Source organism: Beta vulgaris, chromosome 5, assembly GCF_026745355.1.
Source record: "Beta vulgaris subsp. vulgaris cultivar EL10 chromosome 5, EL10.2, whole genome shotgun sequence".
Classification (NCBI taxonomy): domain Eukaryota; kingdom Viridiplantae; phylum Streptophyta; class Magnoliopsida; order Caryophyllales; family Amaranthaceae; genus Beta; species Beta vulgaris.
In genome coordinates this window covers 66,946,411-66,958,913 of record NC_079206.1, presented here as the reverse complement: position 1 = coordinate 66,958,913, position 12,503 = coordinate 66,946,411, and the positions used below count along the sequence as shown (strand labels likewise).

General features: G+C 38.9%; 2 protein-coding genes across 2 annotated transcripts; one reads left to right on the top strand and one right to left on the bottom strand.

The window, feature by feature from the left end:
* Window positions 1–1,696: 1,696 nt before the first annotated feature.
* Window positions 1,697–8,517, top strand: LOC130591491 (60S ribosomal protein L26-2-like). Its single transcript, XM_057394826.1, has 2 exons — window positions 1,697–1,968; window positions 8,322–8,517. Exons 1-2 carry the CDS (start codon window positions 1,697–1,699, stop codon window positions 8,515–8,517), a joined length of 468 nt encoding a protein of 155 aa, XP_057250809.1.
* Window positions 8,518–8,676: 159 nt separating this feature from the next.
* Window positions 8,677–10,828, bottom strand: LOC104890756 (uncharacterized). The gene is made up of 3 exons (XM_057395316.1): window positions 10,261–10,828; window positions 10,113–10,157; window positions 8,677–10,031 (listed from the first exon to the last, which is right to left on the bottom strand). Exons 1-3 carry the CDS (start codon window positions 10,817–10,819, stop codon window positions 9,346–9,348), a joined length of 1,290 nt encoding a protein of 429 aa, XP_057251299.1. The 5' UTR covers window positions 10,820–10,828; the 3' UTR covers window positions 8,677–9,345.
* Between the last annotated feature and the right edge of the window lie 1,675 nt (window positions 10,829–12,503).

The window sequence follows — 12,503 nt, the reverse complement described above, 5'->3', positions numbered from 1 at the left end:
TATACGAAATTTTGAACCTAAACTTTCCCTACGAAATTTTGAACCTAAACTTTCCCTTTTTTCACACGGTTCACCCTCTCTCTAATTTTTTTTTAATTTAGTTACACAAATCGCCCCTAATATATTTTATATGTTTGATAGTGATCTTTGTCTGATATAACCCTGAGATCATAACTCAACGAAATTTAAGGAAAACAATTAGGGTTATATAAGATAATTCATGGTTATTATAACTAAGGTAATAAAGCTTCATCTCTTAATTCATTCTAATCCACGGATTTTTGGATTATAATCAACAAAATCAAGAATAGGAAGAAATTTGATTGATAATACATGAAATTCGAAATTTCGAACCTAATTTTTCCTATTTTAACTCACACGGTTATCAACCTGCAAAATCTAGAGAATTGTTAATAAATCATTTCAGCTTATCAAATGGTCAAGTAGGAGGACGTTAGAAAAATCGCACCGACTATTCAAGCGATTCATAGGGTCTTAACAAGATAAATTCCTATCAATGATAAAAAAAAAGAAGCAAATAGCTGCATTATACACAAATAAAAAAATAACAAAAAAAGTAAAAGAGAACCTAAACTTTCCCTATTTTAACTCACACGGTTATCAACCTGCAAAAACTAGAGAATCATTATTTAATCATTTCAGCTTATCTCATGGTTAGGTAGGAGTACGTACGTTAGAAAAATCGCACCTACAATGTTTTCTATGTTTAATGAGTTTTATTCGATATAATCCCGAAATTATTAGACAACAAAGTTTACAAAAAAATATAGGGTTATATTAGATATTATTGGTTATTAAAAAATAAGTTAGTAAAGCTTCATCTCCTCAATCATTCTGATACACTAATTTTAGGGTATACGGAATTTCCAACCTAAACTTTACCTTTTTTCCACACACGATTCTCTCCCCTCCATATTTTTTTTATTTAGTTACAAAAATCTCCCTTAGTATTTATTGTTCAACATCATTGGAATATTATTCATTCAAATCCACGATTTTTTGGATTATAATCAACGAAATCAAGAATAGCAAGAAATTCGAAAATTTGAACCTAAACTTTTCGTATTTTAACTTAAATAGTGAGCTTAATCCGATATAACCCTAAAATTATAAAACAACAAAATTTAGAAGAAATAGAAAAGTTTCACCTCCTCGGTCATTCTAATACACCAATTTCAGGGTATACGAAATTTTGAACCTAAACTTTCCCTTTTTTTTCACACGGTTCACCCTCTCTTTAATTTTTTTTTTTATTTAGTTACAAAAATCACCCCTAATATATTTTTATATTTGATAGTGATCTTTGTCTGATGTAACCCTGATATTACAAGCTTTTCGAGAAGGACACAATCATTAATGAACTGGAGTTCAAGAAGCATATGTTGGGGGAAAAGATTAAAAAACTGAAGCCGCAAAAAGACGACATTGAACAGGAGTTGCAAAAAACGAAGAATAAGCATTTTCAGATGAATGTCGAGATGGTTAGATAGGTAGGAACGAAATGACTATTTCAATCACCATGGTTGTATCTTGTATTGGGCTCGGGCTCTTGATATTTCATGTCGGCTAACCTAAATGCTAACCTAAACCACAATGGCCATATAAATACATCTGATAACACAACCACTCTCCATTTCATTTCGCCGTAAAATCTTCATATCTTCAAATCTTCAAAATGAAGCACAATCCAAATGTGACGAGCTCTAGAAGAAAATGCCGGAAATTACACTTCAAATCTCCTTCAAATATTCGTCGTAAAATTATGAGTGCTCCACTTTCTGTCAACTTGAGAAACAAGCACAATGTTCGTTCTCTCCCCGTGAAAAAACACGATGAAGTTCTTGTGGTTCGTGGAAACTATGCAGGTCGTGAAGGAAAAATCGTCCAGTGTTATCGCAAGAACTGGGTCATTTATATCGAGCGTGTCACTCGGAACAAGATCAATGGGTTAACTGTCTGTTTATGCCAAATTCTGATCAGGCAGAACTTAGCTGAGGATCTACAGCTAATGGAGATGCAGCTACGAACAACAAAAGATGCTAGCTACGAAAATAAACAAAGGCAGAAAAGAACAAGACACCAAGAAATGGTGACGCGGAAAACCCCAAGAAAAAGGGTAAAAACCGCGGGTAGCAATGAGGCTACCAATCCACTATGAACTTTGGCCTTGAACTGGCTTCTTTGATAATATGTACAATAGGGTCGTATGTAGAACTATTCTTAACTAGGGAATAAACTTATTCTATTAGAAGGTAATACTATAGGCTATTTGTACTTGTCTATCTATTACATATAAATAGTAGTTTTGGTATAATGGTTACAATGGAAGCATTTGGGGCTCATACGTGGAGTTGGCAACTGAATGAGAATGATGGAGGCATTATCATACTTAGACATCAATAAATAATAGTAGTTGTAATGTATGCTAGGTGGTAATCTTCTGGTGAATAGTCTGCTGCCTTTATATACTGTTCAATGCCGTTGCCGTTCCTTAGATTATGGGCGGTTTGGCACCTCCGATATACTTGGTCTTTACTCCTTATTCTCCTCAACCGTTTACACCGCAGATTCTAATACCTTGAATTAGTCTTGTATTGCTTTCTCAATTCGGTCCAACGATGCCTTGGATTCTCCCAATGGGAACACCATTTCTTCAACAACTCCCACTATTTAAGCTTGCTCAACCCTTGACTCTAACTACCACCGGGATTCCAGCGTAGCGGCTGAATCGTGGCACAACAATAGCCCCATTTTTCTAATCGAAGCTTGTCGTAGATTAGGAAAATAAACTGCAGCTTCGCATCATAATTGCTCTATTCATACCTGCTTGCCAGCTAAACTAGTGTCTTGCTTGGTTGCTATACATGGCTTTGTCTCCAGATAGCTTAGCTGTCATCTCTGTGGCTGACACCTTGATTCTCTTTGATAAACCTGCACTTAGCTTAGGTGGCTTCAAAAGCATTCAATATGTAACATACAGCTTGAGAACAATTTCGAGTAATTCTTTGAAAACTTATGATAATACTTTGACAACTTGAGATAGTACTTTGAAAACTTAGGATGTACAATAAACTTAAGATATACAACACTATGGTAGCTACGTATTTCAACAGCTCATTGCCTTGCTTTTGTGCTTTTTCAGCGCTTCTCATAGCTTGGTTGGCTCGCAATAGGTTGCGGGTAGCCATTAGCATTTGAAACTTTAGGCAATTCATACAATTGTAGCTAGCTAGATGACTATCTAGCTGGCTGGCTAGCTAGCACCAATGCTTAGGTCCTGACGCTTTGGTCCTTTAGAAGTAACTTTGTATCTATAACTCAAGAGGACTTCGTGTGTTAGTTTCATTCAGCCAATCATCCATTGAATTCACGTTTATGTTGTATTGCGTCTTTGCACGTTGTCCTTAGCTTGCTTCGTTTGCTTAAGTTGATCTGACTCTTTGAACTTTGCTTTTGATCTTTGGATCCTTTGAACTTTTGACTTTTGATTTTAAGAAACATCTCTTTTGTATGCACGTTCATATTTGCTAGCTTTGGTGATGTTCTTACTTGGTGTACTCGAGTTTTCCTTTGGTTGGGCCCGTTTCCTTGGTGCTACGACCATATAGCTAAACTCAGGTACTTCGACCTTTAGCTTGTGACTAGGCGCTTCGACCTTTAGCTTGGCTAGGCGCTTCGACCTTTAACTTGCGACTAGGTGTTGTGACCTCCTTGCGCTTATCTGGCACCTGGGCCTTTAGTTATTTGTCAGTTCGAACTTAGGGTATTCTAGTGTTAGGACCACCTTTGAGTAGCTGGCGACAGACAGGACCATTTTGTAAGCTGGCGTCAGGGGCATGTATGTAAGCTGGCGTCATGGGCACGTATGTAAGCTGGCGTCAGGGCCGTTTGCAAGCTGACGCTAGACCATTTTGTAAGTTACCATACAACGATTTCACCTTGTTATAACTTGGTGAAGATATAATGTCATAGAATATAAAGCAAGTATGCATATCTTTGTACAAGTAGACACTTCGAGAGTTTGATCATGTGTGTCCTAACTTAGGTGAATGAGTAGATAAACATAAGTGAACATTGATGTGCACATTAAGCTTAGAAGTCTTGGTAAATGATGTATTTTTAAATTTGGGAGTATATACCTTTGCAGGTCGATATGTTACAATAGTAAATAATGTCTATCAACGCCAACTAGTGTTACTTACTTGACGTGTTGCTCATCATTATGAAGCTTCGTGTGAATCACGTATGGGAACTTAAAGGTGCAATAGCTAGAAAATCTTAGACTTGTGCATTACCATAGGTGCCTTGGTCGTTGGTGGCAAGCTGTCATGCAGCTAACCTCTGGACTTGTAATCTGGCATCTACGACCTGTCATAAGTCTTGGGTAAACTGGAATACGCTGTACTTTTCAAGTTTTAGCTTTATAGGTGGATCATGGCTTTAGTTAACAGTTGACATCTTATCGTGGCAGCTGACATTTGACATTCAACTTTGGGCGTTTGATATATGAACCTTGGTAGATGGCACATCACGTCTAAAACATGAAACCTGCTGATTAAACATTTAATACAAGATAGTTAGGCAATTCCCTTTTGGCATCTAGTGCATGTTGTATGACACCTGGTATTTTAACTCGGCAAATTTCTTCTGCATATTTGGCAGCTAGCCTAGCTAGCATCTAACACCTGCTACTTGCATCTGCAATCTAGCATCTAGCATGCGATCCTCGTTATGCTTAACACCAACGGACACATGTATGAGCGGCTCTTGCTTTCTCTAAGGTGCTTTTTGTGAGAGAAACTCTGTCGTCACAAGATTGTCCTTTGCGATAAGATACGTCACACATCTTGACTTGGTGCTATTTTCGCGTAGCTGTAGTTGCATTTTTGAACTCTAATGTAGTTGCTATGAACTATCTTCATAATGGAGTTGTAATTAATGTTAGATATAAGCAATAACAACTTAGAAGCTTTTTAATAAAATGATCAGGTGAGAAATGCAGGTGTATAGATACTTTATGATGACCATGAGTAACAATAAACAACTGTGTGTCATATGTGCTACGAGATACGTTTTTCACCGATTTAAAAACATGTTTAAACTTCATTTGTAATATAAATTTATCTTACTTGTCGCCGTTGAATATCGAAAGAAAATCTTTCTGACCTAGCATCACAATAACCAAGAAGCCATCTGGAACTGGTGAAGTTGACCCACTTCAATCGAAAGCCAGCTTGCCAGTAGGAAGCTATGCAGCATCGATCAGAAGCTATACCGCCACTGAAGAACCTGCACAACTTAGTTAGGAAGTTGCGCTGTTACAAGGAAACCTGCACAGCCTAGTTAGGAAGCTGCGAGTAATAAACGTGAACTATAGAAGCTGCGGTCGTAGAAAATCCCATAACAATTTTCCTTTAACAATGACCTTTTCATTATACTGTGCGGCTTTTCTATCCAATTTATCTCCGATCGATTCATTAAAGATTTTTGTAAAGTCCTGTGACAAGCTTACAAAGCAAAAGCTATCAAAGAATGTGCGTGTGCAGCCGTCACTACTTTTACCTTTGTTTATTTTTTACTCATGTTCGACACAAAATAGTTCCTCGCTGATAGCTTTGACATTCTAATCCGTACTTGCCACCTAGCTTTATCTTGGTGGTACTAGGGGTAGCCTCAATTAAATTACGAATTCTAGCTGAGACTAGATATATCATTCTGATCGCTTTAGTGGCATTACTACATTATTGTTGGAGTTAAGCCCCCAAGGCATTAACGTGCTTTTAATATTCTACATACATTTATGAAAAAACTTTTTTAGACTCGCGGAAAAAAGACATTGTGTTATCACGCTTAAGTCACAATTTAAAGCAAGTAACAATAATTAGATTATACTACCTTGCCCCCCTTGTGGCGACTTTAGGACAAAACAAAGTAAAAGTGTTTACTTGTCGAACCTGGTGTTTTTCTAGCTTACGCTTATTAGCTTTGTTGGCAAAAGTGATGTCAGTTAGTCCACAACATAGCAATTTCTAATTTTGGAGAAAAGTGGCCACAAAGATTTAATATACATTGGACGAAGGACATCATGCACAAACACGTATTATACATGTACGATTTGTTAAGCCATGTATTTGAGACGTTGTATAATAATAGAGTGAAGCAAATGAATTTAGCAACGAAACAGGTTAGAAGTTACTTAGCGATTTTAGCTGGCTGCTGGGTTTCTGCTTTGATCTGTTGACATCATGTGTCTTAATAGCCGCATTTGTAAGACCTGTTATAACTCGATCCAGCTTTGCTACATCATAGTATATTGATCTCAACTTTGCCGAAGGATTTTTGTACTGCACTCTTTGTTAGTTTATGGAGAAATGATAATAATAGTTTATGCATTAACCATTAAAAGACAAGCTTGGGAATGAACTTTATGGAGATACTAATGAATGCAAGTGTAGAATAATACGAGAAAACTAAGTACAGGAAGTTTACTAATGAACTTTGGGGATTGGTAATTACAAGGAAACTAAGTACAGGAAGTTGCAGATTTATAGATTCAATTCCTTATAAGCAGAGAATAATACGAAGAACATATTCTACATTCTGCAAGGTGTGATATGATAGCTAGATGGGGGAAAATTAAAAGAATACTTAAGCATGTATTGGAATTATGCGATGCTATCAATAGTAATGATTTATAGCTTACTTGTCATTATTTGTTGCCGTGAACAATTCATTGTGAACCTGGTAAACCCACTGCAACCACCACTTTTCAAATACTATTTCTGTGTTATCGTTACTCTTTCCAAATAAGCTGCTTAAGTGACAACATGTCTTCGTTGTCGGCGATCGATGCTTCTAAGTCAGAATTGAATACTTTGACGGAACAATTCGAACTTTGCTATAAGCCCCCAAATGATAATTTTCCTTCTAGCATGGAAGAAAGGAGTAATCAAAACATAAAAATTGGAAATAAAGAACTTTAGTTGCTAGTAATATAAACATGTAGTAAACGCTAGCTGGAGGACTTCTTACATAACAATTGATCAGAATGGTTACATGAGTACTTCATACAAAGCCATTACCAATTATGCTTTGACTAATTTTAATGATTAATTTCCCTGGGGTGGCATTACCACTTAGAAAGCTAAACGTTGTATTCACTCAGCACTTATACTTCAACAAAGCAAAAAGAAGTACTTGTTTTTATAGCATTTATACCCTTTCCGAAATAAAGGAAATTTATGTGACTAATTACTCATTATTCACACTCTCATATTATTGCTTCATACTGCTTATTTTTTTCTTTTAGAGTAAACCAACACTTCCAAGTTTTAGCTTGTTGCTGAGATAGTGAGATGTATGAAAAATAGCAAATCAACAAGTTAGACTCCACTTATCTTATTTAGTGTTTCGCTTCCGAATGAGGCTTTATAAGCTTCTTTGCTGGAAGTTAATGTACTGACCATGGTGGCATCTAACTCCGCCTCTCCCTTTCTTTTCCTGAAGAACCAAGCTGTAGAGCCCCACGGTGGGCGCCAAACTGTTTATGCCAAATTCTGATCAGGCAGAACTTAGCTGAGGATCTACAGCTAATGGAGATGCAGCTACGAACAACAAAAGATGCTAGCTACGAAAATAAACAAAGGCAGAAAAGAACAAGACACCAAGAAATGGTGACGCGGAAAACCCCAAGAAAAAGGGTAAAAACCGCGGTAGCAATGAGGCTACCAATCCACTATGAACTTTGGCCTTGAACTGGCTTCTTTGATAATATGTACAATAGGGTCGTATGTAGAACTATTCTTAACTAGGGAATAAACTTATTCTATTAGAAGGTAATACTATAGGCTATTTGTACTTGTCTATCTATTACATATAATATAGTAGTTTTGGTATAATGGTTACAATGGAAGCATTTGGGGCTCATACGTGGAGTTGGCAACTGAATGAGAATGATGGAGGCATTATCATACTTAGACATCAATAAATAATAGTAGTTGTAATGTATGCTAGGTGGTAATCTTCTGGTGAATAGTCTGCTGCCTTTATATACTGTTCAATGCCGTTGCCGTTCCTTAGATTATGGGCGGTTTGGCACCTCCGATATACTTGGTCTTTACTCCTTATTCTCCTCAACCGTTTACACCGCAGATTCTAATACCTTGAATTAGTCTTGTATTGCTTTCTCAATTCGGTCCAACGATGCCTTGGATTCTCCGCAATGGGAACACCATTTCTTCAACAACTCCCACTATTTAAGCTTGCTCAACCCTTGACTCTAACTACCACCGGGATTCCAGCGTAGCGGCTGAATCGTGGCACAACACTGTCCAAGTAGGAATTCATCCTTCAAACTTGGTTCTCACCAAGTTGAAGCTCGATGAAGACAGGCTGCAATTGCTTCAACGTAAGGCTGTCGGTCGCGGTAAATGTGATATGGAAAAAAGAAATCTTTTAACTGTTGATGATGATGATGATGTTGATATTGCTGCTTGATGATTTTATTAGTGTGAATGTGAGTTTTGGTGATGCAGATCTGGTATGGTATGGTGTGTGTATGAGGATGATTAATGTTAGTTTAAATTACTCATTTGCTAAACACCGCCCTAATATTTCCTATTTACGCCCTGTATAAAAAAAAAATGTATGTATTTTAGTATTTTTATACTCCCACTCTCCCACTCTCCCACTCTCATCACCTTCTCACTCTCTTGACCCTCCCTCACTTCTCACTCTCTCTCCACTCTCTTACTCCATCTCTCTCATCAACACCAAGAAGAAAACATCCGGCGAGTTTTTCCGGCGAGAAGAGAAATTTCCGGCGAGGACTATTGCGGGGCGGCGAGCAGATTTCCGGCTAGGCGAGCAAATTTCCGGCTAGGCGAGGAGACTTCCGGCGAGGTTGCGGCGGCGACAAGATCCTCCGGCAACAAAACTTCGAATTTCCGGCGACATAAAGGTTAGTTAATTTGAAATTTTAATTTTTTTAAAAAAATCGTATTTGTAGAATTTGATATATCGCATGTGTTTGAAACCCTTTAAAATTGAAAGTATGGTAGTTTAGAGGATTAAAATTTCTTGGTGTTTGATTAAAATCTTCCAGTATTTGATAATTTCTTGGTAGTTTAGAGTATTTAGAGGCTTGAAATCATCGCAAAAGGAATGAAATCTGGTAAAATTGAGGCTGGCGCCTTGAATAGGCGCCTGAACCATTGGAAAGGCGCCTAATTTAGGCGTCTAACCAATGGAGGAAGCGCCTTTGTTGGGCGCCTGATCAGTGGTACAGGCGCCTTATTTAGGCGCCCTACCATTGGTGCAGGCGCCTCAATTAGGCGCCCCACCAATGGTACAGGCGCCTAATTTAGGCGCCCCACCAATGGTACAGTAATTCCGGCTAGCATAATAAGTCTCCCATCCAACTACAGTTTCATCTCTCAAATCAAACCATTGTACTGCAATTGGAGGCATCGGGAAATTAGGAGCCATGAATAAGCGGATGTAGTGTTGATTACGTGCTCCAAGGTGTACCATAACAAACTCATAACATGGTCGTGTGACCTCGACTGGTGCAGTCAATGGTAGAATAGTGCAGCAACCCCACAAAGTACCTGATTCCCCCACTGTAAAGTACATCACAACGCAATTGTACAAGGTAGCAACAGCATACAAATCAGCAATAGACTCCATCCAATGTGCCCGACGAGCAGGACCTCTGGTGTGCATGATACGAATTCTCGCTCTATCGACGTACTCTCGTCCTCCATAAACATCCTCGTAAATTTTTTTCATTGAAATTTCGTTGTAAAGGTGTTGACGAGCGTGTGGCCAACGATCTTCTCCACCATTGAAAGCATCAGCAACACACCTGAATCCGCAGTTCCCATCACCTAAGACGTCATTCCACCCAACTATAAAAGGGATGATGATATCGGGTACGTTATCTGCGTAAGGAAATGGATCTGCTCTTCTTTCAAATCTCTCCGGTTCAAATGTTCTTGTCGCATTTGAATCTGTTACATATATAAGAGTTACGAGTATTTTTGTATATCAAATTGATAAATAACATAACAAATCAGTTCATATATGTGTACCTCTATCTCCACTAGTACGAGTCGATGGATTTGCTGCACTTGAATCTGTTATATAAATACGAGTTAGACAATTAACACAGTAAATATGATTGATTTAAAAACGTATTAAATAGTCATCAAAGAAGTTAATTGCAGTAAATATGTGTACCTCCATCTCTAGTAGATCGGGTCGTCGTAGTTGTACGAGTACGACTACGAGACCTTGATCTATCCCGGAATTCGTGCTGGGCATGTTCGAAACCACTCGGGTCACGTCTAGTAGATGTTGAACCAGGAGGCCTACCTCTCGTAGAAGTAACTACATGAGGCTCTTGAACTCCCTCGTCCTCTGGGTGTAACTGCCGACGAATAAGGGCTGCTATACCCCTCCTAATCGCAGGATCAACCTCAGAAAGTTCATCAAGTAATCCCTGAAGATATTCAACATCCTGATCACATTGACTAGCGTAATCCGATGCATTTACACCATCTCCGATCACCAAACTCTTGAAGAAAAGATGAATATCATCAAGATACAATCCCCCGTTTTCGTTAATAGCAAGTTGTATGGCACATGCACATGGGATACCAAAAGAAGACACAAGCACACAACCACAATAATCAAACACTTCCCTACCCATGGTTAGGCGTTTAGTGTTTTCCATTTTCAGCATATTGAGACAGTAATGGGAGACATGACCAACCAAATGACGAAAAGGATCTATCATATGTTGTCTTCCAATTGCCCCTAGATTTCTCTAAGCTATCCCTGATCTTGATCATCTGGCTATCTATGAACAAATTAACACGTGCGAAGAGCGTATCCAAGGCACAAGTGGAAGTTTGTAGCCACGCTTTCAGAGCTGCATGTGCACTCTCCACCCTACATGTGGTTGTGTTCCCAAAATGAAGCACGTTGTTGGTCCATGCTTTAGCAAACTTGGTCTTATGTGGATTCAACCACGTTGTCTCAACATAATTAATAACGGAGGGCTTCCATGCCCAAGCAGACTTCAAATTTCCCAATGCAACCTCATAATTATGTTCTGTGTTTGCATTTACTACACTCCACCAATGACCAACACGAAATCGCTCTCCAAATTCCGCCCCCCCACATAATCTACTAACTTGTGCCTCCACATCTTTGTTAATATGCCATGTACAAAGAAGATGAGTAGCAGCTGGAAAAACTTCCCTAATAGGTCTAATCAAACCCAATTCTCGATCTGTAAATATGACACTCGGGCTCACATCATCGCCAATTAGAATACGCAGACACTGCAACACCCACTGGTAACTGTATGCACTCTCATCCCTCACTATGGCATAGGCGATAAGGAAGTTCATATTTGTCGGTGCCACCCCTATCATCTCAATCAAGGCATACCATAGCGATTCGTTTATATGTTGAATCGATGCCAAACTACCCATGGATAGGTTACGAAATGCGTTCGTACCACCAGGATGAGACATGAATGCATGAGTGATCACTCCATCATCATCCCGTAATGACCAATACACATAGTTTTGCGAACTAGCAAGGTACAGAAAATTTTCAGCTGAAGTCCGTTCTTCACGCCCTTCCATCTTGTAAAAATACCTTCTCGTTGTATATATGCTTTATCGTTTGGTGAAGATGGGGGAATGCCTCATTTACAGCAGCTTGAATGTTTCTGGGTGCGGTCTCGGCATCAGTCATCTGTCAAACCATCCGCCTAGCATCATCATTGAGCCCACTAGTCCGTCTGTGACCCTCCGCATATATATGAATGCGTGGTTGTGGAAAGCATAATCACTATTTCGGAATAGACACATGCCATTTGTCCCCCAAAACCAACCTAATCATAAAATTACATCCACAAAACTTTGTCGATGTATTAGGTCGCACCATAATATTCGGATCTACCTTATTTCCCGAGTATCTCGACCCCCTAAAACATTTCAAATAGCAACGCAGTGGACCAGTCGGATTCTGCTTATACGAATCAATAACCAATTCGAACCCTATGGAAATTGCAATTTCATTAAGATGGTTAACCGCATCATTAACCGTTGAGAATGCATCAGTTATCTGAAATCTACCGTGATAATTAACCCCGTCCCCATCATTGCTCGAATATGGAACCTAGTAAATACCATAGAAGTAATAGAAACTATTTAATTAAATATATATCTAAATCACATAGTTAAATTACATATCTAAATACAAGTCAGCAGTGGTGATTAGGCGCCTGAATCAGATGAGAGGCGTCCAATAAGGCGTCTGCACCAAAGGTGAGGCGTCTATCAAGGCGCCTGTACCGCGTGAGTCGTCTAATCAAGGCGCCTGCACCAAACGTCAGGCGTCTAAACGAGGCGTCTGACCAATGGTGCAGGCGCCTAGATTAGACGCCTCACCATTGGTCAGGCGCC

Bases quoted from the DNA above. Each gene is read 5' to 3' on its own strand.
- LOC130591491 (XM_057394826.1), top strand. From the start codon at position 1,697: ATGAAGCACAATCCAAATGTGACGAGCTCTAGAAGAAAATGCCGGAAA. The intron at 1,969-8,321 runs GTTAACTGTCTG...CCGGGATTCCAG, and splicing joins ACTCGGAACAAGATCAATGG to CGTAGCGGCTGAATCGTGGC.
- LOC104890756 (XM_057395316.1), bottom strand. From the start codon at position 10,819: ATGATAGATCCTTTTCGTCATTTGGTTGGTCATGTCTCCCATTACTGT. The intron at 10,158-10,260 runs GTACACATATTT...TTTATATAACAG, and splicing joins CCGATCTACTAGAGATGGAG to ATTCAAGTGCAGCAAATCCA. The intron at 10,032-10,112 runs GTACACATATAT...TATATGTAACAG, and splicing joins TCGTACTAGTGGAGATAGAG to ATTCAAATGCGACAAGAACA.